Source organism: Arvicanthis niloticus, chromosome 17, assembly GCF_011762505.2.
Source record: "Arvicanthis niloticus isolate mArvNil1 chromosome 17, mArvNil1.pat.X, whole genome shotgun sequence".
Classification (NCBI taxonomy): domain Eukaryota; kingdom Metazoa; phylum Chordata; class Mammalia; order Rodentia; family Muridae; genus Arvicanthis; species Arvicanthis niloticus.
This window is the reverse complement of record NC_047674.1, coordinates 14407855-14433248: the sequence shown is the minus strand read 5'-3', so window position 1 is coordinate 14433248 and position 25394 is coordinate 14407855. Positions and strand designations below refer to the sequence as shown.

At 46.4% G+C, this 25394-nt stretch overlaps 1 protein-coding gene across 1 annotated transcript in view; it reads right to left on the bottom strand.

The window, feature by feature from the left end:
- The window catches only part of Col6a3 (collagen type VI alpha 3 chain), a 79234-nt gene that overhangs the window by 41263 nt on the left and 12577 nt on the right, over positions 1-25394 (bottom strand). Inside the window, exons 2-8 of the mRNA XM_034521242.2 lie at positions 21529-21644; positions 19391-20008; positions 13298-13900; positions 7412-7996; positions 4661-5260; positions 2725-3297; positions 1604-2209 (exon numbers count right to left, since the gene is read on the bottom strand). Coding sequence (XP_034377133.1) covers positions 1604-2209; positions 2725-3297; positions 4661-5260; positions 7412-7996; positions 13298-13900; positions 19391-20008; positions 21529-21616 — 3673 coding nt within the window. The 5' untranslated portion in view covers positions 21617-21644. The remainder of the gene's footprint in view (positions 1-1603; positions 2210-2724; positions 3298-4660; positions 5261-7411; positions 7997-13297; positions 13901-19390; positions 20009-21528; positions 21645-25394) is intronic.

Here is a 25394-nt window from a genome sequence, read left to right as displayed (position 1 = left end):
TTAGAAGGAAGCATCCACGGTGGTAGGAACTGCCCACTGGCCTAGCACTAGTGCCTCAAGGCAGCCATGGGACTCTGGAGAATGCACCTTCTAAGGAAGGGTGAGTAATGAGTTGGACAGAAGGAGAGACACCACTCAGAATGCATGTAAGCCTATTAATGGTGGAGGCTCTCCTGTAGGGCACTGAGAGAACCCGTCTGGGCAGTGCACTTATCACAAGAAGAGTCATCCAGTACACTGGAGAAAGGAGCAGGAATGACGGGGGCAGGGCAGATGAGACATGAAGAGGGTGTGCTGAGCCGGTTCAAAGAGAAGCGCCATCCCAGAAAAAAGAAAAAGAATGCTCTGAGAAGTGAAACCATCACTGGAAAGACCCAGCAGATCTTCTGAACATTCTGTAGGAAGTGGGACTCAGGGTCTGCAGCTGAGACCAAGGCATGGGAGAGGGGTGGAGCTAGATGAGAAGAGGGGGCACGTGCACCAAGTGCCACTCTGGCGTGTGGGACAGTGAATGGATTCACAAGATGAAGCCTCTGTGAGCATGCATGCACACATGCACCCACACACAGGAGTGCTAGGGTTCACACGTGCACTCACCCACACCCACACCCACATACAGGAGCCCTAGGGCTTGAGATGCATCATAATAGACACTTCTGTGGTTCAACAGGGTTTGGAAATGGCTGTATTCCTCTACTCTGTCAGACAGAGAGACAGAGAGAGACAGAGACAGAGAGAGACAGAAAGACAGAGAGAGACAGAAAGACAGAGAGAGAGAGAGAGAGAGAGAGAGAGAGAGAGAGGCAGAGACTTCCCCCAAATGTGAGTGTGAACATCTTCAATCACTCCATGTAAGTGTAAAAAGCACACTGCTCTCTCCTGAACACCAGGGTTCGGAAGCTGACCCATCAGGACGTGCAAATCCACTGTACAAATCCTGCCTCTGACTTTTCTCCACATGCAGTGTGTTACCTTCTTTCCCTGTTCCCTTGTTTCTCCTCTAATGAAAACACTGGGCCACATTATTCTCCTTCAGTCCTGTGACAGCCCCCCCCAAAGTGTCCAGGAAGGGGGCGTGGCCCTGGGCCAGCTGGCACTGAGGGTGAGTGCATGAGACCTTGTTCAGGCTTCTTATGCCGAGAACAGGAAAGCCTCCCCACAGTTGGGACACCTTTCAGCTTCAAGCAAATGTCACACATGGGTGCTACAGATGAAAAATATTTCAGAGACTCCAGCTGTCTTGGCAGAGCAGAGCACCTGTGATTAGGCTCTTCCAGATGACAGAAGGCTACTGCTTGCCACTTAGGTTGGACACTCATCAAGGGTCCCCCCTCAGGCCCCTCTGTAGAGCCTGGATCTATATTATGTATGCATGCCCTCTTGGATGCTTTAAGTTGACCACAGACATGAATCTTAACTTTATTGCTTGACATCTCCAAAAATAAAAATAAAAATAAAAAATATAAAAAGGTTCCTAGTTTTTCCACACATGTTATGTGGCGGAGGAAACATGCCCAAAAATGCTTTGTACCTCACAGTCCAAGCCAGTAGCTAAGGAGATTATGTGGAGAGAAACTAAAAGAATCCACTCCCAACCCCTCACCTGCACCTGGTGAGGGCAGCGTCAGAATGGGTTTCAACGTGCTCAGTGTCTCACGGTTAAGCTGGATCACCTTCTCAGAGATGACCTGCTGTATTGTCCCAAGATCCCGGAAGGTGGGGATGGTCACAGCGAAGTCAGGGATGAAGGAGATGGTCTGCATTTCAGAAATGTCAGCATTCCCAATGCCAATGCCAATGGGCACAGCCCCGCCTTGCTTCAGGACCACCGAGGGGCCTCTCACATCATCCCCTGACCGCTCTGCTGTGAGGACAATCAGGAGCTGAGGAACACCTTCTGCTATCCTGCTCCCAGTAGAACTGGTCAGGATATTCCTTAACACAAATTCCAGTGCTGCCCCTGTGTTGGGGGTAGGGCCGCCCAGCAGTGTCAGCTTGTGGATGGCACTGATGACACCCTGCTGGTCCATGTGGGAATTCAGGTAGAACTCTGGCCTGGTCCGGTCACTGTACTGCACCAGTGCCACACGCACCCGGTCGGGACCCACATCCAGGCTCTCCACTACCCTCTGCACAAACTCCTTTAGCAGGGGAAAGTTACTGCGGACACCCTCGGAGCCATCAATCAGAAACACCACATCCTTTTCACCTGGAATTGAAGGAAAACATCTGTTGACTCACACAGGACTGGGCACAGCAGCTAGAGACACTGAATTCATCTGCCTTCTCTGGCATCTTTGGTTTCCAATGAATGTAAATAAATGACTTACATTAGTAAGAGCCACTAAAGCACATAACTTGACACTATGTCCAAATGAAGACTGTTTAGCGATAAGCATAGCCATGGTGTATGGCTTTATTATCAGAAACTTTTCAAGACATAAACTGTTGGTATCTAAACCTCTATAAGGCATCTCATTGTGAAATATTCTAGTGCGTTTAAAAACTATGTACCAGTATCCTTCCAAGACACAAGTTAGAAAATCAGAGAGAGGATACTCCTGTTCTTTTGTTCTCCTAGAAATAGCCTGTAATTTCCATGTTTGACACAAGACCTGGGAGGGATTCATCTGAGAACCTGGAGCCAACAGCTTCTACTAAAGATCTGAAGATAGAGGGTGGGATGCACAGGGGTGGGGGTGGGAGTAGCTTGCTGAACCGTACCTGATACAGGACCTGAACTCTGTTCGGCTTTCAGAAGGCTCACAATCTGGGACTGGAGGTCTCCAATCTTAGGGAGTGACTCTGCAATCAGGATGAATGCGGGGGATGGCACAATCTGCTCCAGCTCATCCGGATTGGCGTTCTTGGCTTGAAAGATGAAAGGTATCACACCTCTCTGCTTCAGGGAGTTTGCAGGCCCGGCCACAGCATCGGTCGACCTTCCTGCAACAAGCAGCACCAGGAACTGCTGGACGTTATCCTCGATGCGGCTGCCAGCCGACCTCACAAAGATGTTATTGAGTGCGTAATCCAGGGCGTAGCCCAGGTTGAGGGCTTTGCCTGTCTTGATTTTCATCTTCTTCACAAGATTAAGGATTTCAGCCTTAGTCTGGTGTTCACTGAAACGGGACTCCAGCCTGACGTTGTCACTGAACTGAGCTATTGCCACCCGGGTCCCATCTGGCTTCACATCAAGCTCCTCAATGATCTTGTAGAGAAAGTCTCTGACAGCAGGGAACTGACCCATGACATTGACTGAGCCATCAAAGAGGAAAAGAATGTCCCGCTTGCTCTCTACAAGGAAAACAGATGGACACAGTAAGCAAAGAGACCCTGACACCAAGTACATTCTGCCTTGCACTACCACAAGATTCGGGAGTTCACCAGATTCTTATGACATCACCGTACCAGCAAGGGAGAAGAACAAAGCCCATGCCAATGGCCTCTGCTATCCCAGAGCAGCACATATTTGCAAAGTAATAGCACTGCCCTGGTTATCTACCAGCCCACCACCAGACTGACAAAGCAAGTTACAGGAAAGCCTGCCCACCCTGTTCTTGCAGCAGGTTAGACCACTGAGACTAGACAATGTTTTCTTATTGTTATAAATAAGTCTATCAAAATTGTTCCTTTCTACACTTCTCTGTGGAAACTGTCCTCTATCTCCTGCGATAGAGACTATTTACTTTCTAACTTCCCACTGACATCTGGGTTGACATGTGTGGTGATTTGAATATGCTTGGCCCAGGGAGTGGCACTATTTGGAGGTGTGGCCTTGTTGGAGTAGGTGTGTCACTGTGGGCATGGGCTTTTAGACCCTCATCCTAGCTGCCTAGAAGCCAGTCTTCTGTTTGCATTTGGAACAAGATGTTGAACTCTCTGCTCCTCCTGTGCCATGCCTGCCCGGGCACTGCCATGCTCCTGTCTTGATAATAATGGACTGAACTTCTGAACCTGTGAGGTCAAGAGTTAAGACTCTAAATATTACCTGCTAGTACTTTGGTAGGGGGAGGCCAATCCAAACCTCTGCAAACATTTCCAATTTACCAAAACTGGACCATAGAAAACACGGGTGACAGCAAAGTGGGTGCTACACCATCATGTAAATATCATCTCAAACAGTTCTGAGAACTACTTCAGTGAGACAGCCATTGGCTCAGGCTTGCTACCCATCTGAGTGAAAGCAGCAAAGTGGATAGGTCTTATGTATCCATCACCAAGGGACATAATAATCTGCCACAGTAGTAGCAACACAGACTCTTTGTTACGTGCAGGTGCTTTTGAAACAGAGTCTGAATAAAGGAGGGATTCAAGCTTTAAAGGATGCCAATACATAATCATGTAACAGAACCAATCAATCATCCATCTTTCTCTTTCTCTGTGTCTCCTTCCCTTCTCTTTTCCCTTTCCCTCCCTTCCTCTGCCACCTCTCCTCTCATGAACTCTAGAATCTTCACCTTGTTCAGCTTCTCAGTAAATGTGAGACAACATGAACAAGGCATAACTCAATGTTCCAGACTTACATTTGCTAACACCCGTCCCAACCCAAATGAACCCGCCATCCTTCCTCAAGTCACAGGCTCTGAGGTGTCATTGGCTACTGCTGCCAGAGAGGCATCCGGAGAGGAAAAGGGGCCCACACTGCTGGGAGGTTTACCTGGCTGGGATAGTGGAATTTCCTGTACACCTCCACTAACATATGTGGTTAGGGGCTGAATCAGCTGTTGAGGCAAGGCTGGCAGGGAGCTGAAATCGTCCATGAGGTATACCAGGCTGGGATTAAAAGCAATATGCTCTAACTCAGCCTTATCCGCCCGATCGGTCCCCACACAGAAGGTCAGCACGCCTGAGCGCACCAGGGCATTGGCAGCTTGCAAATAGGCATCCTCAGAAGGCCCGGCCATGAGCAGAAGCAGCAGCTGAGGCACACGTTCATGAGTCCTGCTGCCGCCTGCCTCCGTGAAGTGATTGGCGTGGACATAGCTCAAGGCAGAGCCTGCGTTCAGGCCGGAGCCCCCCTTGAGCTGCAAGCGCCTCAGGTGAGCGAGCAGCTCTGACTTGGTCTGGTAAGTGTCTAGAGAGAACTCCGTGACTGGAGTGTCACTAAACTGCACCAAGCCAACACGGATATTGTCACTTCCGACATCGAGGCTGTTAACTAGGTTGGTTACAAAGTCACGCACATAAGGGAAATTGTTTTCCCCAACGTTGTCGGAGCCATCCAAAAGGAAGATGATATCCCGTTTGTTTATGTGAACTGCAGTGAAGCACAGAAAACACAGTGAGACACACCCCTAAGAGGGCTTCCCATGTGTGTCCACGAGGGCACACATGGCACACTCAGAACACAGAGGGAGTCAACGTGGCAGAGCGGGTCATCTGGTAAAATATGGCAAGTGGCTGCATATTTTCCTCTTGCGGTGGCTGGAGCTTGTGAGACACACTGATAGCCAAGTGTACAAAACCAAGATTGCTCACAGACAGACAAAGTGCTAGAGTTAGAATGTTTACAACCAACAACACCAGACGAATCCCGAAACACTGCATTTCCTCCCTGGAACTGAAGTCCACAGGGTGCTTGCTGTTCTTTCTATTGTCTCCAGAGCTCCAGTCACGGGATCCTTGCCTATGCTGGCTAGGTTCTCTGGGACTCACCTGGGTGCACATAGATGGCTCTTTCTACCCAAAGCTCAAGAAACATCAGCCCATATGGACCTAGTAACACAGCTTCTTTAAGACTGTCTCCAATCAAAGGATGTAGTCATACAACTGGAGTCCTCATCCCCCTGTCCCTTTCTGATTAGGGGTCATTTCAGTACTAGGTAATAGGGTACCCAGGAGAGAGCATCCAAGGAGGTATGGCAGCATCACAGGTGGCTAAAATAGATGTCAACTTAGAATCTAAAATCACCTAAGAGGCAGGCCTCTGTGTAGGTCTGTAAGGGAGTTTCTAGGTTGAGCTATTAAGGTGGAAAGATCCACCCTAAATGGAGATGCCATCTTTCTGTGAGCTGGGTCCCTTCCTGGGCAAGAATAAGAAGAAGAGCATCCAGCTGGGAGCCAACATCCATCTCTCTCTGCTTCATGACTATGAATATGAGCAGCCACCTCAAGCTCCTACTCTCAGGCCTCCCCCGCCATTGCAGACAGCATCTCCAAGCTGTGAGCCAGAATCAACCTTCCTTCACCACCTTGACTTTGTCATGTATTTTGTAGCAGATATCAGAGAAGTTGGATGATGAAGAGATCATATCCTGTGTTTGACCATGAAGAAAAGCTTATCTGTGGGTCTCACATCTAGGGGTTCAACCAATGCTCAAAATATTTGGAAAAAAAGCATATTTTTACTGAATATGATTCTGACCCTTGTCAATACTTCCTATATAATTGGCTTTAATGCTAGCCTCGCATTTGTTATAGTATATATAGGTGGATATACATGGATTACATTTGAACACTGTACCATCTTAAAGAAGGGACTTGAGCGTCTGTGGATTTCTGTATTCACAGATGGAGGGAATTGGTCTATCCCCTTAAGATGCTGAAGGGCACATTTAAACTCATTACTTGACTCCCCATGCTCCATTGTAATTCAGACTAACTGGACATAGGAAAGTTCATGCATTCAACTTGGGCTATAAAAGAGTGGATTCAGGGTTGAGAGACAGAGAGAGAGAGAGAGAGAGAGAGAGAGAGAGAGAGAGAGAGAGAGAGAGAGAGAGAGAATATTTGAGGACTCTCAAGACCCAATTGTCTGAGGAGCAAGCAGGCACCCATGCAGTAGGTTCATGCACTGTACAGCCCTTCTGGGTGAGGTCAGTGAGAAAGGAAAGCTAGATTCCAGGATATTCATCTTCTCTTCATTGAGGATGAAGATTTGTGTTAACCCAGTTCACAGGCTGGGAACTTCAGTGTCTCTAGAAATACCTCTGCACTGTCAATCATATTAAGTGAGGCAGCTGAAGGACTATGGGCTGGGTCTTCACACCCATCTAGCAGTGTGTTTTCTTGTTTAAGAGAATCCCTTATACACAGAGAAAAGATGGGGGTACCACACCATCGGTGAGTAGATATTCTGTCAGCTCAAGAAAGGAAAGTCCTTGGCTGAGGGGAGGTTCCTGGAAAAGGTCACTAATAAAAACAGAAGGAATGTCAATCAGAGAACTGAGAGTGACTTCTATGGCCAGAAGCAGCACAGACAGGTGATCCTGTGATGCTACAGTTTAAAATCATATGCACTTACAGAGTGACATTTTCAACTCTATGTTTCAAACCTGTGGAAAAACTAAATGGTTGTTATCAACACAAAGCAGCAGTCTGTCAGCTAAACATCAGTATGTCACCAGGTATTGCTCAAAGTTTTTGCCTACCAGCCCCCTCCTGCATGTGTAAACCACAGCCACCATACCTTCTGTGGTTCCAGTGAGGGTCCTGAGGGGTGCCATCAGGTTGGGCAGCATGTTTTGTAAAGGAGCAGGGCGGAACTCAGCCGGAATGAAGACCAGGGAGGAGTCGAAAGCTATTTCTTTCAGCTCGTCCTCATCAGCGGCCCTGCTGCCAACGACCAAGGCCATGATGCTGCCTCTCTTCAGCTCCTGGGCAGGCTGGCTGACTTCATCGAGGGACTTACCGCCTGTGATTAGCACCAGAAGCTTAGGAACCCCCTCAGCGGCCCTATGGCCGGCTGAGCTAGTGAAGAGGTTGTTCCTAACGAAGTCCAGAGCAGACCCCGTGTACAGGGCTGAGCCGTTCAGGGCCTTCATCCTCCGCAGAGAAGTTACGGCATCCTTTTTGTTGGAGAAGGAATTTAAATAGAACTCAGGCTTGACGGTTTCTGCATACTGAGCCACTGATACCTGAACCAGGTTCTGTCCAATTTCCAGCCTCTGGATGACTCTGCTAATGAAGTCTCGGATGGCATTGAAGTTGGCCTGCCCCAGGCTGGTGGAACCATCCATCAGGAAGACTATGTCTCTCTTGTTGACTTCCATGACTGTAGATAGCAATAATAAAAGATGAACAGAATGGCCTCAGGAGTCGTGTTCAACAGACACATGGTAAATCCTAGTACGTATAGGCTATTCTCCCTTGCCCTGGTCAATGTCCTTGGGAAAACTGTCACATGAGTGACGAGTATTTTTCCAAGCCCACCTACCTGTAATGTGTTTCAGAAATAGCTTCACAAAAGAAAGTTACTTTTAGCTTCACACACCAACACTAAAGAGGTCATTGACTCTTTATTTCCCAACATAGTTTAAACGAGTAAAGTTCATGTCTGCTCTTCGTATCACTAGCCTGATTTCAGATCCACACACTGTCAAGTGTGAAAGAGAACAGGAATGCTCTGGTTTTTTTGCTTCTATATTGATGGCTTCCTTTGGCAAGCAGAAACAAAGGTTTACTGGTTTATCATAAATCTTGGAAAAGGCACCAGCGTCTACCCCACCAAAGGGCAGCCATAGCTTCCAACTTACTTCCCAGTCCAGGGTAGGAATGGCAGCCAACGATATACCATGCTCTGGGTCACGTAGACAAACTATGAAAGCGAAGCACCTTGGCCAGATCACTTCTGGCAGCGACTGATGGGAACAGTGCCTCTGCCAGACTCGAAGCCTATTCCTGATGTCTCGGGCTCCTTCTAGACTGTAAACATTCTAGCTGAGCTGAGCTGTGTTTACAAAGAAGCACCTGTATATCCCTTGTACTAGACAACTGGCATAGCAACGTAATGTTTTTTACCCAGCAGAAGAAAGGTTAGAAATAGAGGAGAGGAAGAGCTTCCTAAGAGCTAGAGACACCTCTCACGAAGTATTCTAAAACACAGCTCATTCCTGGTCACAGGGACCAGAGGCTAGGAATATGGTTCCAGAGTCCCTTGTGCTGCCATAAGGAATGGCATTAGTGTGACTGGGCCTCCTCTAACACTCTTTGCACCAATAGGAGACAAAGCTGAGTTCTGCCAGGAGGGAGGTGTTCCTGCATAAGACTTTTATCCCAGGAGTCCAGTTACCTGCTGGTGCAAATGTGTATGCAACATTACCTGCCCTTGCTCACTAGGCCACAAACATGGATATGGCCACCTGTTGAGAGAGCTCTTTCCTTCTTCCATTTGGAGCATGCAGTCTCTGGGGGGTTGCAAGTCTGATTGTAATATAAAAATATCTTTACAGATAAACCTAGTGCACCTGTGTATGTATAGTGGACTTTTTATTCCTTACATCACTAGGAACAATATACACACAAGTACACATACATATATGTTGTGCACACACATATTTATCATGCATCTCTCACGCAGCGGGCTGATAGACAAATATCCATGGGATGGCCACCCAAGAGGTGACATGCTCCTTCACAAACTTATCTCCAGGTTGTAACCTGATAATAGTCACACCACCTCACAAGTTTTAACACTTCATCATACATTTGACCAATGGTCCATGGGAAGGACAGATGTCCACTTGTGGGGGACACGAAAACCATCCACCATAGACTCAGCTCTATAGATTCTACAGTATGCCTTGAGGCTCTCAGGTTCCATAAGACATGTCCTCTTTGATTATGAAAGAGGTCACTTGGTTTGGTTTGTGTTTAAAGTTCTGGAAGCTGCTAACAGGGAGACACCTGGAGTGATGCTCAAGCAACTATAATACAGAAAGAAAAGTCCCACACCACTCAAAGAGTGATCAGGTTTCTGTGTTCGCTTCATGCTTCTGGCACTAGCTGAAGAACCGGGTCCTTTCTCTGGACTTCTCTTTCTGTGGGATGGAGGAGCTGCTTTATGAACCATCCCACACCCAGTTATCAAGCCTCATGATTCTCTCAAGGAAGACCAACACTTTCTCACCACCATGACCCACCCATGCCCTGCCCCCATCTCTTCCCCAGAGATTGGAGGAGTCATTGTCTCTTAGGAAGTGACCTTGAAGGTCCATCTAATGTCAGCCATGACTGATCATCAGCCTTCACTCCTGGGATGGACAAGAGGACACCCCAGTATCCTTCCTCCCCCGAAAGTTTGGGAGTTGGAAAAGGATATCCTCATTCTTCCCATTAACATCTCCAACCAATTCCTGTCAAATAGCCACCCTGTCCCCACCCTAGGAACTACCTTCCCATCCATGATACTATTATGTCCTGTCCTTGAAACCCCGTTTATTCATCCTCTTCTCTCTCTCCATCTTCTAAAGGACTTGGGGACCATCATCTGAAGCCCCCAGGACCTGCAATGAGTATTTCCTCCCATCCCCTATACCCCTATTTCTGGGGTCATGCCTATGATCTCATGGTCACCACAGATCATACACATCCTGCCACCTGCCCAGCATCTTCTCTTTCAGTCAACTGAAACCCCCACTTCTTCATCCATAGAGTTCTCAAACCTGACCTTCAACCCTTCTCCTTCAGCCAACCACTCCTAGCCTCTCAACCCCAGCCCTGGGCCTATGCTCACGGGCTCTCTGATTCACTAGTCCTCACTTCCCCTGACCCCATCTCCCCATCAGACCCTCCTGGAGAGCAGCCATGGTGCTCTTCCCTGCTTTCCTTGTAGCATCCAACAAACAGATGCACAGTCAGGAAGCCTGTGCTCTACAGCTGGGACCTCAGAGCACACATGGGTGATGGCAAAAACATGCCACAATGAGAGACCCCCAGGAAGTTGGTCTCCCTATTCTTCGAAAGAACCACCTCAGTACTCTGCTCTCTGCTCAGTCCTCCACTGCTGCCACTGCCATAGAAGGGTCTGACCTGACACTTAACAACTACAATATCTGCAGACTCTACCTCCCCCAAGCCAGTGCTTCTCAAACCTCTGCCTGTGTTCCCTTCACTCCAGCTGAACTGTCATCTGTCCGTCAGGCCAGGACAGGGACCTCACTTTTTGATGCAAGGTTTGCTGCTTCCTTTATCTGGAGCGCCCTTCCCTCAGCTCTTCTCTCCCTATTCATCTCTGTACTATAACTTTGCAGACCATTCTACTAAGTTCCCGGCCCCCATCCTCTCTATCACAGCCCCCTTTGGTGGCCTTGTAGCTTGTCAGACTTGAGAAATGGATTGTTGTTTTGTCATTAGCTCACATGTGACGGACCCAATAACTGGATCTCTCTTTCTCCTCCCTATGTCTCCAGTGCTTGGCAGAGTGACTGGCACGTATCAACATAGTCGAGAATATCTGCTGAAGAGTTAGTTATGAGTTCATCACCGAGACTAACCGTCGTGTCTATGAGGAAGGGATTAAAATGCTAGTTAACTACAAGAAATCCAATGTAAGGGCAGTATTTAAACACAGATGCTGAGGCTTCTTAAGGCAGAGATATCTTCATCCAGTAAATTCCTGGATGAGAATTTAAGAAGTCAGAGCCCAGAGATATTGTATGATCTGTCCAGGGTCACAAAAATAAAATAAAATAAAATAAAATAAAATAAAATAAAATAAAATAAAAACAAAGCAAAAAAAAAACCAGTTCTCCTGTAGGCAGCCATGGTGTTGATTCTGTTCCTAAAGCATAGAGCAATGGTTTGCTTCTGGTGTCTGCGGGGACAGAGAAGCATCAGTGGGCTGTGCATTTCCCCATCACTGTTTCCTTAACCACCAGTGCCAGAGCATGGCCGCTGGATGGGTAGCTGCAACTCAAACCACAGCTGGGCAGGACTCAGACCTGAGTCCTTCAACGTTTCCCCTCAGAGAATCCAGCTCAGGCTGCTGATCTCTTTCCCTGCATCCTGTCCCCCATCAGGATAGGAGAAGCAGGAAAGCAAAATGGGGCCCATTAAGCTGCAGCCAGACTGCCCTCTGACCCAGATTTACCAATTGCCTTCCCAGGAAAGAGGTTCTCACAAACAGCTCTAGTGCCGAAGTCAGGTGAAGGTGCCCTGGAGCCCCGAGCTTCCTGTCACAACTGCCATTATCACCAGAGCTCTGTCTTAAATTTATCTGAAGGAAGCTATCCTGATTCTGGCTGAATTTCACAATGAGGTTTCTGTTACTGCCATGATATGACTAGAACCACCAATCAAAGTGCTGGGCAGCAGAGAGCGGCTCCATCCATGAGCCAGTGGGGATCTTTAAAGTGTTTCATTCAGACTTTAAAGTGTTCTGTTCATTTCATACCATGGCCTGTTCACCAAAACATTTATTTTTGGCTAAACACTTACCCCTTTGGCTAAGAAAGACCAGCCTGGAATCCCGGGGATACAAGAGGTAAAAACTACTTATGACAACAGTCATCTCACAAGTTCAGATTTTCTTTATAAAGTCAGCAAACATTGCTGGACACACAAGTAGTTCTTTACAGACAAATCAAAATGTCAGGCTGCAGATGTTAGCCAGAGTTTCCCAGGAGCCTCTTTCCTGGGCTCACTTCCACTGAGCCTGTGTTCTGCTGCAGAACAATGAGGAACAGGATCTTGTGTTCGAGGACTGATCTGATTGCATCCCTACTCGAAGACAGCACCAGGAAGAAGTGAAGTGGGTGTTTATGGATACTGAAGCCTTTGGGAGCAACTGTGTCCCCCACTTACTGGATGGTTTCCACTGCCTGTCTAGGGTCATGAAAATGACACCACCTGTGATGGAGTCCCAGACCAACAGTCTGTCTGGTGCCCTCACTCGTCCTGTGTATTTAAGTGTATATCTCTCACATGATGTTGGTTGGCTTGCATTTCTTAAGTGACTCTAGTTGACTCTGCTGTCAAAAGCATGTCATTCAAAACAATTTGTTCCAAATTTGGAATCACAGGACCAGGATGTTTTATAACTACCCCATTTAGCAGGAGCTTGGCTGAGCCTTACCTTCAGAAATATCCCTCCCGTGTCCACTACACTGAGACAGGAGCAGAAACCACTCTCCCTCACTGCCTTTGGGAAGACACTATTTATGAGTGTACTTCTAACACACTGACTTTACTGTGGAGTGGCTTTCTCAGAATTGTGATGAATCCCTTAAGCCTCTTTCAAGATGATTGGTAAGTAGATAATGCATCAATGTCTAATAGCTCAAAGCAGTTACATTTACAGTTGCTACATTGTTAGCCTAAAGACCACACTTTCCCTACAGCCCATGTTCTAAGAGAGTGCTCCACTCACTTGTCCATCTTTAGATTCCTCTGAACAATGCAGTGACCACACACAGGCCATACAGAAGCCAGCATATGACAGAATGACGACTGACTGGCTGTGAGTACTTACGGGTTCTCCCAAAGTGAATCACTCCAGTGCCCACTTTCCTTTCATGACAAATACCATATAACACACCCCCATTCCTGTATAGATGGCAAAAAAGGGCATACATACCTTGTGTGACAACAGCTGCTGGTTGCAAGACAATGTGCCTTTGGGCCACACCAACAAGGTACGGCAGTATTTGCTCCTGGAGGTCCCCAAAGCTACGGAATTCCGGGACAGTAAATACCAAGCTGTCATCCGTAGCTATGTGCTGAAGCTCTGCCCTGGAGGCGGCCTGGACTCCGAGGCCAAACGAGAACACGCTAGCCTGCTTCAGAGCTACCACCCCATCTTGAATCTCATCACTAGAAGGACCAGCACTTATGAGGACCAGCACCTGGGGGACCCCTTCCTCCACACGGCTGCCACCTGTCCGTGTGAAGTGATTCTCCACTACAAAGTCGAGGGCCTGGCCTATATTGGCTGACTCCCCCCCAGCAAAGCTAAGCCTTTTCACAGCATCCAGAACCGAAACCTTGGAGGAGTGGCTGTTCAAGGAGAACATGGTTCTGGGCTCCTCGCTATACTGTACCACCCCCACTTGGACCTGCTGATTTCCAACTGAGAGTCTCTCAATAACATTTACAAGGAAGTCTCGAATGACATCGAAATTGGCATTTCCGGTGTTCTGTGATCCATCAATAAGGAAAATAATGTCAGCTGAGTCTTGTGCTTTAAAAGAAAGAAATGCAAAAAAAAAAAAAAAAGAAAAAAAAGAAAAAAGTGAAAGCGTTAGAACAAGTGACCACATGCATCATCCTGGCTTTCAGACGTGTTTCCTTGGAAACCAACAAGAAACACGAAACACAGACAAACAAAACACAATGTCGATGAAGGAATGTGAAGTCTCTTTTAGTTCTGCATTCTGAGTGGATAAGAGGCAACGTCTCAGGGATTGTGATTGAAGTAGGACCATTTATAGCAAATTTTCGTCTGTGATATCTTTATAGTTAAACTTCAAAGCATCATGCCCCCAAGAGAAATCAACATTCTGGATTTTTCTTCTAAATTTAGAAGAAAGTATAATTGTATTTGATTATAGGATACTATATTGCAGGAGAAATGATTAGATTGACATAAATTCAAAGGTTGTTTATAATTTGTGCTCATTTCTCCCAACTTGTTAAGTGATTGTGAAGATTTTGATGCAAATGCCCAGTTTAGTAAACAAAAGCCCAGGTTCCTGGCCCAGTGACTGATAATTCCAGAAGGTTATTTAATTCCTTAGATAACTATTGTTTGGTTTGTTTTTTGAAAATCAAAATGGATGACCCCATACACATCTGGGACCCAAAACTCAGGCACAGTTAAAGTCTTAATTTTAAGATCCCTTGACATGTGTCAGATCCTACAGTAGTCTCTCGGGTGCTTGGCTATGTGAAATCCAAATGTCGGGCTGGGATCAGAAATGTTTGGTTTGCATTGCCTCTGTATTCAGTCAAACAATGGAGAACAATGTTAAGCAGAGTGGTGTGAAGCCAGTCATGACATAATTATCCAACCTCATTTTATGACATCCTAGTGGATTGCCTAACAGGACTAAGATTGGCTGAGAGATCCTAAGCCAATCAGTGTTGTCATCATTGAAGGACATAAAAATGGTTGCCAAAGACCTCTTTTTCCCAGTGAGAGAAATTTGAACTTTCCAATACTGGAAATGGGGGGTTACATTGAGGCTGGGGTAAGAGGAACGGTGAGTCAGCCTACAAACCAGAACAGGGAAGCCCAAAGGCTCAACTTGCACACTAAAATCAAACTGCTTTATACTAGAAGAAGGGCAAAATTGCCCTAGCAAAAGTTTTAATGAATTAAGGGTGTACTGGGGACAAGAGAGACCTCTGTGTGAGGATGGATATTCATACTCTAGGGCTCTGAAGCATAGTTGTTACACTGTAATGCAAGAAAGGACCATTCATTCAGGTTTTTGAGTGCCAGTGAGCCTTTTATATTTAAATTTAGTTTTTCCTTGTGCCAGAAAGTCTGTTTATATTTTCACTGGGAAAAGCTCATCTCATAAAATTGTTTTTTTTTTTTCTCTTGGGCGGTGTTCTGATGAGAGGTGAAGCAGGGAATACCAGGCTTTGGCACGATCTTCCTTCCCTACCTACTTAAAAGACCTTGACAACCCCTTCAGTGTTTAATCCTTGGCACAGGGAGAGGTAGTAACTTGGAATGTTGTTACCACTGTTTTCTTGACAAGATACAAGAGGATAATTACTTTATTACAGTGGCTGAGATCTTATGTGTTAGTAACTGTCAGACAAAATCAACATAAGACCAGACCCCTTGGTTTGAATTCCAAAGTATTCCCCAGTCTTTAGCCAGAATACAGGATTTCTGAAGGATCTTGAGAGAAGCCATGGAATGTGAATTGTACGGATTGTAAAAATAGCTCTTACCATTGCATGGAGAACACTACAGAATGCCTCCATGTTTCCAGTGACCTCAAAGGACACAGGCAGACCTGTTTCTTACACATCCTATCTAGACATTTTAAAAGAAGGTTTTATTTGTGATCAAGATGGACAATAAACAAATATTCAGTCATAGTGTGGCATGATTCTCTCTTCCTTACATCCACCTCTACCATTCTTTGGTAGCAGTTTCTAATGGTGTCTATATCACTCAAGAGCTCTCTGGATAGGAGGGCAGGCTGAACATTGTCAGTGGTAGGTCATAAAATGATGGATAATTTGTCATCACTGAGTCAGAACCATGATCCTCTTACACACACAATAATGGAACACACAGAGCATGCTTTGTTAGCCGCGAGAGCCGAAGCCACACAGAGACCCAGGGATCCCAGGTTCTTGTGTGCAGCAAGGCGCGCAAACGGCCAACACCAATTCCAAGAGAAATTAGATCAGCTTGAAAGTGTAAAGTGTGGAAGCTGTCTGGTGATCTACACCATGTGCCTCGTGGGTCATACCCTTTGTGGTACTTTCTATGGGAAGAGTTCAAGATGTCCGTGAAAGAGCCCTAAGCTCCAGTTGCCTGGGTGCCCAGGGAACATCATGCCCCTATTTCCTGTGAGAAACACAATTTGTAAAGAAAATGTATGTGGGGCTCCTCAGAATCACCTTCAGCTTCTGTTTTAGAATAAAGGTCTCACATCTCAGCAGCACCCATTTCCAAAGGGTGACAAAGAAATTAAAAAAGGAAAACACAACCAAGAGTAACTAGCAGGGCAGAGTCTGTTCAGAATGGTGGTCCTTAAGGCTTTACGTGTGTATGCTCTCACGTTAGAATCAAGAACAGTCCACGGGGAACGTCTAAGGTCCCTGCAGCAACCTCGGTCAGACCACCCATGTACCTTTTCCAGAATTTTCTGCAGGGCTCACAACTATGATCCTGGCTACGCATTTTATCTTATTTCAGTCTCACTATGGATGAACACCTAGTGAGACATGATACGAAGGAATTGCAGAGTGCAGTTAATCAGAAAAAAACAACAGACTAATAATATTCCACCCCGGCACTGCCAGTGACTGAGATATAGAAGACAGAGATGTTCTCTTGGCATAAAAACAAAGGTTTTTAGCTGTGTAGAAATATGCAGTCTGTAGACTCTTTGCTCTTGCCGTGACCATTTCCGTTTCTGACACTGATATAATGGCTGCATCACCTATTTGTGTTCGCTAGTTGGCCAATACATTAACTTTAGAAATGTGCCATTCTCTATTAACCACATTTTAACTGAGTATGTCATCAGACCCATATTCTGAAAAGAATGGGTCAGAGACTTTTAGTAGACACACAGAGCTCCTCCGGTTGCCCCCTTGTCCTTCCTCTGAAACTGGAATACCATCCAGGGTGGTCTCTAGAACACATATTTGTTTCCTATAACCTGGCAATTGTAAAGCAATGACAAAGTAAAGACCCCTAACCCCCTGGAAGCAGGGAATCTTAGTAGTACAGATAAGTGGGCCAGGTAGTCTCCTCCCTGTCATTTGGCAGACCTTGGTGACCTCAGTTCCACCAGGGCTGAGATCAAGGGGGAACTGTGGAGAAGCCATGGGAGAACCAGTCTTCAGAAACTTCTTAGGATGTGTCATTCCCAAAACCCTATGTACCCAAGCCTTGCATGTCCTGTCCATGGCAGCAGGTTTCTTTCTGCTCAGACCCACCACCCCTGTTTGATTATAACCCCAAAGGCTTGCCCCCTGTTCTGTCTGTCTCCCCCAGGTCCCCCACACGCTCCTTGGAGTGTTTGACTCATGCCTCAAATTCCCTACTGCCTCTTCAGCCCACTCCTTAGCATCTCCATTGAAGGAGACTGGCTTCACCAGATGCTTTATCTCCAGCCTCTTGCCTCGGCTATCCTCTTGGTAGAGGGGGAAAGCTGCCCATAAACTTAGCTTCCTCTACCACCTCCTCCTGCCTGTACATGCCTCCTGAGTCCTGGCTGCAAGATCACTTTTTCCCTCAACAAGAACCAGCTACCACCCACTTTGCTTAGCCTCTCTCCATGGCCCCAGTCGCATGGCAATCAACCTGCGGCCACACTGCATACTCAAGAGCTAACCTTTATGGCTGTGTGGATGACCAGCCTCTCACCTCTTCAGCCTCTCCCCGAGAAGCCCTCCCTAGTGCGCGTAGGTTGCCCTTCCGGCCTCATTAGCAACCCTTCCAATTCTCCAACTCCACAATCCCAAATGCCCTCTTACTACGTGCTGGCTGTACTCTTGAGACACAGTCAACTGTCCCGAGGACAGTCTCTGGGAGTCTCATCCTGTGACAATCAAACTTCTCCCTATTCCCTCCAGTATTTCACCCCCTTTCCATTTTGCCAGGACTCCCCAGGAGGATGTGACTAAGGTTCTAGTAGCTTCTATTCTGCATCACCTGAGTGACTCTCTCTTTCAAAACTCCCAGTCGGGGAGTTCTTTTGCTTCTGAACGTACCTGAGGAGTTTGAAGCAAGCTACTGGAGGGCCATACTGGTGAATGTCCCCTGGCTGGCAAGCTCTGGCTTTTAGTGGGTGTTGCTGCAAGTCCCTAGTCATTTCCTAAGCGTTAGCCCCTCATTACATCTGAGATGTATCAGAATAGCTCCAGCCGCAGGCTCCTATGCCTGGCACTCTCCTCCATTCACGCCCATTCCCCCTGGGGCTGCTCAGCTTCCCCACCCCAGAATCCTAGGGATACAGACCCTCCCTCTTCTGGAGGAGACATGAGTCTCTCCCATCATGCCTCTCTACTTCCCACCCACTCTCTCAAGATCTCCCTCCCTCCCACTTGCTGCTCTGACCTGTGCTCTCCAAGGACTTGGGCTCTGGCGCAGGGTGCCCTGCCCCCACACCCACCCCCCATCCCCCACCCCCACCCCCGGGCTGATGAGGAAGCTAGTCCTGGCCACAAGGCAAGACTGCTGTTGAGCAGTAGAATTTACATTCTTGTCACATTTCTTCCCTCTCAGTCTTTTGGGCACTTATCAATGGATGGAAAAGCAATAGTCTTGATTGATTTAAGGACTCTCCAGTCACTGGGTCTGCCCATCGCACTGTGTAATGTTAACATACAATGCAATGTGATGGGGACCTGCTGCTGCATACTCCCAGGGTAACCACGACTCTGAAGAATCTCATGGTTACAGTCCCAGGGCACAAAAGACACAACAGTGCAGATCATGGGCAGTAATGTCACAGCTCAGCACTGGTTCTTTCCCAAGCTTGTCACCCACGCTTCAGGACTCCGTTTCTTCTAAAACAAAAACAAAAACAAACAAACAAACAAAAAACTTGGACCAAATAACAGCTACGACACTGTCCTCTGATTCTAATAAATCTTGAAAACAAACACAGGCTCCATCTCGTTCTTCAGCCCAGTGCCTCCTGGTGCTCTCTGCTCCTAGGTGGGCAATGCCTGCCCATCCGAGGGAAGCTTTCTTTTTAAGAAATGTAAGTTAACCCTGGGATGGCATCAGAATGTGGATTTTGAAATTTGAATGTTGGCTGTTTCAGAAGCCTTCTCTTGGTACAGGTGGAGGTTGTGTTTGAGGAGACTGAAGAAGGGTAGTCACGCCTTTGTTTTTAAGCTTGAGAACATCTCTTCCCTAGGTCCCCAGCATCTCTTAGGCACTATGTTGCTTTAGGGCAGTATTTGCTAAGCTCACAGCCACAGAGCAGCAGGGCAGGGAGCAGCCTGGCAGTGAAGCTATTACCTGTGATGTCGTTAAGGCTTTCCTTGTCCCCAGCCCTTTCTGGATTCACAGAGGAGTGTATACAGGTCACTAAGTTCCCTACTGTGTCATGAAGTGAGGTAACGTTCTCTAGGTTGAAAACATGCATACTGAGTGGTTCACTTGCTATGTCCCTTAAGGCTCGTTCATCTGCATCCTCAACTCCAACTGCAAACACGTTAATGCCCGCAGACTTAAGTTCCACTGAGGGCAGAGCGAAGCCATCCTCCGATTGTCCATCAGTTAATGCTACGATAACCTGAGGGACTCCGTCGGCAGCCCGGCTTCCAGAAGCCTCAGTAAGGTGGCTGTGAATTATGTATTCTAATCCTTTTCCAGTTTGATTGCTTCCCTCAACGTAAGACATGTTCTGAATGTGAGAAAGGACTTCTTGTTTAGAGCGGTACGTGTTTAACCGGAACTCGGTATGCGGGTTTTCGTGGAGCCGGACCAGAGCGAACTGAAAATCATTGTCTCCCACAGCTAAAGACTCTACAACATCAGACAGAAACTCTTGAACAAGCAGGAAATGGTCATTCCCAGCACTCCGAGAGGAATCCACTAGAAACACTATGTCAGCCGCTGCACCGTTTTTGACATCTTTAAAAAAAGACATTGGTTCAGGTTTTTCTACTGATTCAGTGGCCTCCCATCCATCACCACTTCCTAAAAGAGCTAAAGCAGACCTTCTACTATTACCAAATAAGTCATGCATCTCAGTTAAATGAGGGCAAGTAGGAGGACTTACCTGCAGAGCCACAAAAGAGGACGCAACTGCTGCTATACCCAGCAATCGCCCAAGTTCCATACTTAGTAGCCCCAAGTCAGGGGTCAGCAGAAGATTCCAGAAGAGGAGAAACAAGCCTGGGTGTCTTTGAACTGAGGCATGACTCTTTGGGACAATACGACCCTCCTATGTCCATCTGACCAGACCAAAGGGATCTCTTGTCTTTGGTAAATGACCGTCATTAGCAGCTCGCCTCTCAGTGTGAGGTAAAAAGTCGCCCCAAAAGAGGCATAAGGAGCCCACTGATGCTTTGTGAGCTCACCCCCATCCCGTGGGACTTCAGAAAACTTGCAAGAAATGTAATGTGACAAGTAACTCTGAAAGTGGGAAAACCATGGATATTTAGAGGGAGAAGTCTTATTTCTCTTGGATTTTTGAACATGAAGACAAGCTCTCGAAGCAGTCACTACATCTCTCCATTCCAAGGATCCTGCATATACCCTGAGCACCACTGTGCTTGCTCGAGGATGATCGGCTTCCCCCACAAGTATAGACAGACACACTGGGACCAGGCCATTGTAAGCCCTGAGAAGATCCTTCAGAAGCTGCAGCCAGGCTCCCTCTGAAACTCTACTTACCCCAGGTTTACTTGAGAGGTCCCTAAGCCTTGCTTTCCCACTGATGTAGGCTGCCTCCCCTTCCATCTAAGGAACCCAGCCTTGTAGACAGGCCTGCCGAAGGCCCAGTACCACTGGCCAATGACAGAGAGACCCCCATCAAGGGCTTCCAGTTCCAACATAGAAAGTTTATCTTGCTGTCCCAAAATTCTGAAAGCAAATTCTTAATAGGAGTGTTGGGGTCTGCTATTTAAAGTTGTTTAAGGAAATGTCTTTGTTAAAGAACCAATGGTCCCATGTATAACTATTCTTCTGTGTCTATGGTTAGAGACCAGGAAGTTGGGTTTTGTGTTTTTTTATTTTCTTGTTTTTAAGGAAAGAATTTTTATCACAATAATTGTCTTCTTCCTGTAGACCAGTGACAGAGATGTGGCAAAGTCCCGCAGATGGCAAGCTTTATGGGATGGAGACTCTACTCAGACCCAATGTGAAGATAATTCTACTATCAAGCAACTCAATATTTGAAGTTCAAGTTTTAGCACAAGAAGAAGATGAGAAGGAGAGAGAAAAAGAGAGAGAAAGAAAAGAAAACAGAAAGAAAAGAAAAAAAAAGAAAAACCACCTTGCCTTAGACACCATATCTGAAAGGCCTGTCAAGCCCTGTCAGTATGCTGCTGACTCTCACATTCCTAGGACCCATGTTAACCTCTGGGTGATCTGATCTAGACTCAGACACTGCTAGTAACTTTTTATTTTTGAACAAAATTCAACCTTACCTCCTTGCTGTTGGGCATAAGTCATGGCAATGCCTGAGACGAGAAGGCCAAAGACAGCCACTAGGGGCAGATGCCGGTGTTTCCTCATTTTGAATGTCTAAGCACCAAGTGTGAACCTGAAAGAAAGGATGGGGTGAAAAGAATGATCAGTTTTTAGTTCTCCAAAATTTGTTTCTTTTCTTGTGTACTGTTTGGACTTCTGAACAGGCTTCATGTGTGATTAGTGTTTGAACCAGCAACAAGTGAGAAGACAATAAATACACAGGCAGGTGGGCAGACAGGGAGACACAGACAAATATATTGCATGCCACATAATGACATCCAAAAACACAACAGATACATTGCATGCCACATAATGGTTGGTAAATAGATATCAGTGGTCCCTTAAGGTTCATTACCCAGTCATATTACAGTTCTCTCATGATGCACTCTGATGCCCCCTCAAGAATGAAGCCATCCAATGCAGTTTTCAGAATGGACTCCCATGGTTAAGAGACATATGACTATACAACACACACACACACACACACACACACACACACACACACACACTTGCCTGTGGTGCAGGCCTGTAATCTTAGCTACTGCAGACTGAAGTAGAAAGATCACAAATTTACAAAAACAAGGACAGTTTGATTGACAGAATGAGTTCAAGGCCAACCTGAGCAACTCACTGAGACCCTGTGTCAAATGAAACGTGAAAGAAGAGCTGGCGATGAAGCATTTGTCTAATGAGTGTGGGGCCCTTGGTTCTGTCCTCTAGTCTACAAACAAGTTGGATGTCAAGAGGAGAAACTAGAAAACACAAAGTGGGTATATGGAGCTCTTCCCAAGGGACTGCAAACTTTATTATTTGTTTTATTACATATGTGTGTGTTCCTGTGTGTGTGTGTCTGTGTGTGTGCCTGTGTATGTGTGCCTGTGTGTGTCTCTGTGTGTGTGTGCGCGCCTGTGTGTGCCTATGTGTGTATATGTGCGTGTGTGTGTGCGTGTGTGTGTGTGTGTGTGTGTGTGTGTGTGTGTGTGTGTGTTCCAAAGTGTGTGTATGTGTACCATGTACATGCAGGAACTCCTGGAGGTCAGAAAAAAGTGTCAGATTCCCCTGCAACTGGATTTACAGATAGTTGTATGCCCCGTGTGGGTTCTAGTCATAGAACCTGAGTTCTCCACAAGAGCAGTGAGTGCTCTTAGACACACAGCCAATCTCCACAGCCCCAGGACCTCAGACTCTTGCAGACAACAGAACACAGATCTCTCTGTGGTGAAGATTCTCACTTTACACCTGGACTTTTTTTTTTAAGCTTGGGGACAATTTTATTAGAGCTTAAGAGGGAAAACACCAGAGCCAACAAGTTCTGTAAATCTCAGTGGATGCCAGAAGGGACATCAGGACAAGGAAAAGAGAAAGCCATGCTGTTTGCAGTGGTGATGGACAAACAGCCATCTGGCAAGAGGAGATGGGGCTTATCCTTGGGCTAGCATCCCAAAAATGGACCAAGGCAAGTTAAAAGAAAAATAAAAATTTATTCTTTTCTGAGTCCAAACTGAAAACACCAGAAGGTCAGAGTCACAATGCTCTCTCTACCAGAGTGGTCTCCCTGCTACAAGCCTCTGAGTGGAGCAGAGAGGCTTCTGGGAAGGGAGCATGCACTCCCTAATTATACCCATCCCCATCTCTGACTGGCCATTCCCAAACACAGTGTGAAAGATGTAGTTCTATTTTCTTACTGGAGCTTCAGTGGGATGTCAGTGGAACCTGGAACTTCCTTTCTTCACTCCGATTACTAGGGACAAGCTAAGTGGGCATCCTCTTCTGAGACCAGCATTAGCTGACCCTCTAAGCAAGAACCTCCAACTCTAAACAGTGCATACACCAGCCACAGTCAGGAACTATATGACTGCTTTTCCAAATTGAAGCAGGTGCAGGGATGCAGGGGGAGACTGGTTCTCTTGATGGGAATAGGCTCTGCCTACCCAAAGGCTGTGAGATCTGTGTTCAGCTGTGCCTCTTCCTTCCTTGCTAACCAGCACTTTCCCTGTCATGTGACAGCCTTGAGTATCGTCACCATGGAACAAACCCAGGGAGATTTTGGTTGGGAGACAATAAAGCCAGAGCTGAGGGCAAAGTACTCATTGCCCACTTTCCCATCATGCACCAGCTAACAACTGCAAACATCACTCCCAGACATGTTCAGGTTCTGCATGTTTAGCAGGCTGTGTCATTAGTCTGCCGACATCTTCTCTTCCTCCTCAGGCTTCTCAGCAGCCTCCTCATCCTCTTCTCTCCAATCTTGGGGCTGGAGTCTTCCTCAAGACTTCTCCACAGAGTTGCTTGGGGGTTTCCATCTAGGCTGAGGTCTCCTTCCTCCTCCCCCTCTTCCCTGTGCCCCAAAGCACTGATTCCTGCCATTAGAGAACCATGGCCTTTGGTGGTGGGACTCAGCATCTCCCAGTAAGCAAATTAGAAGGCTGGAAGGCGCTAGTGACCAAGGGTATTTCAAAGAGGCCCAGGGGAGAGACCAGAGCCAATAATAGTATCAGTATTGGTTCAGATTCTCACTTTTTTCTTTTGTGCCGAGTTTGGAAACATACTGTCTGATAGTAGAAATCACCTAGAATATTCTGTGGTTGAAGGGAAAAGTCTGTCTGGTTTAAGAAACTGAAAATCATTTAATCTAAGGATATTGGGCTTACTTCATAATTTATGTTTCATTATTAGGGTATCAAATGGTAAAAGAGGCTCTTCTAGTGAATTAAAACTCTAGCTAGATCTATCTCGAATCAATGTGGACAATAATCCAGGGCCTCTTATTAAAACTCCAAATACTTGTAAACTGCTCCTATATCCCTTGTCTCAGGAAAGGTTTGAGTCTGCCTATTGGCAAATGAGAAAAGAGAACAAAGTGGTCATGTACCACGGTCTGCACAAGAGCCTCCACCATTATGCAGTTAGAATAAGAAGACTCCATGAGACCAGGAAGGTGTGATGGTGGGAGCACACATTCAATAACCAAGACTGTGTCAAAAAAAAAAAACAATAAAAACTCTGAGCTGATATAGCTACTGTGAAAGTCCACAGTCAAACCCTCCTGAAAATAAGGCTCAGGAGTGAATGGCTGCAGTGGGAAGTCCCATCAAATGTTTAAAGGACTAACCGGGTTCTTCCCAAACCCTTCCCAAAACACTGAGGAAAAAGCAACATCTCCAGACTTGTTTCATGTGGCCAGGCTTATTCTGAAACAAGAATAAGAAAAAAAAATGCTACCAGAAAAGAAAAGTACAGTCAATATTCCTGACAAATAACGATGTGCTCGGGCAAATTCTAGAAAGCCAAACGCAAAAGCAGCTTAAAATACAGATATACCATCACCAAGTAGGATGTGTTCCTGGAATGCAAGGATGGTGTGAAACAGGACAGAGAGAGAGAGATGGATGGATGGATAGACAGACAGATGGACAGACAGAGGGAATCACATGATCATCTCAGAGAATTCATTTGACAAACTTTAACACATTGTCATGATATAGATAAACAAAATAAACCATTCAATACACTGGGACTTGAAGGGAACCAGTACAGAATAAAGATAATACCCAGAAAACCCCAGCAAGCATCACACACAGTAGCGAGGGAAAAAACCCTACTCGGGCAGAGCTCAGTGATGGGGCAGTTGATGAACATATGAAAGATACTAGATCCAATCTCCAAACAACAAGACGTGGTTGAAAATGGAGCCCTTTTTGGACCAGCAAATGTACCTTCTCTCTGGCTTCTTTTTAAAAGAAAATAGAAAGCCCTAATCATTTAGTACAATTGGGCAATCAAAGCAAGTCAAATGCATTTAAATTGAAATGGAACTAATAGC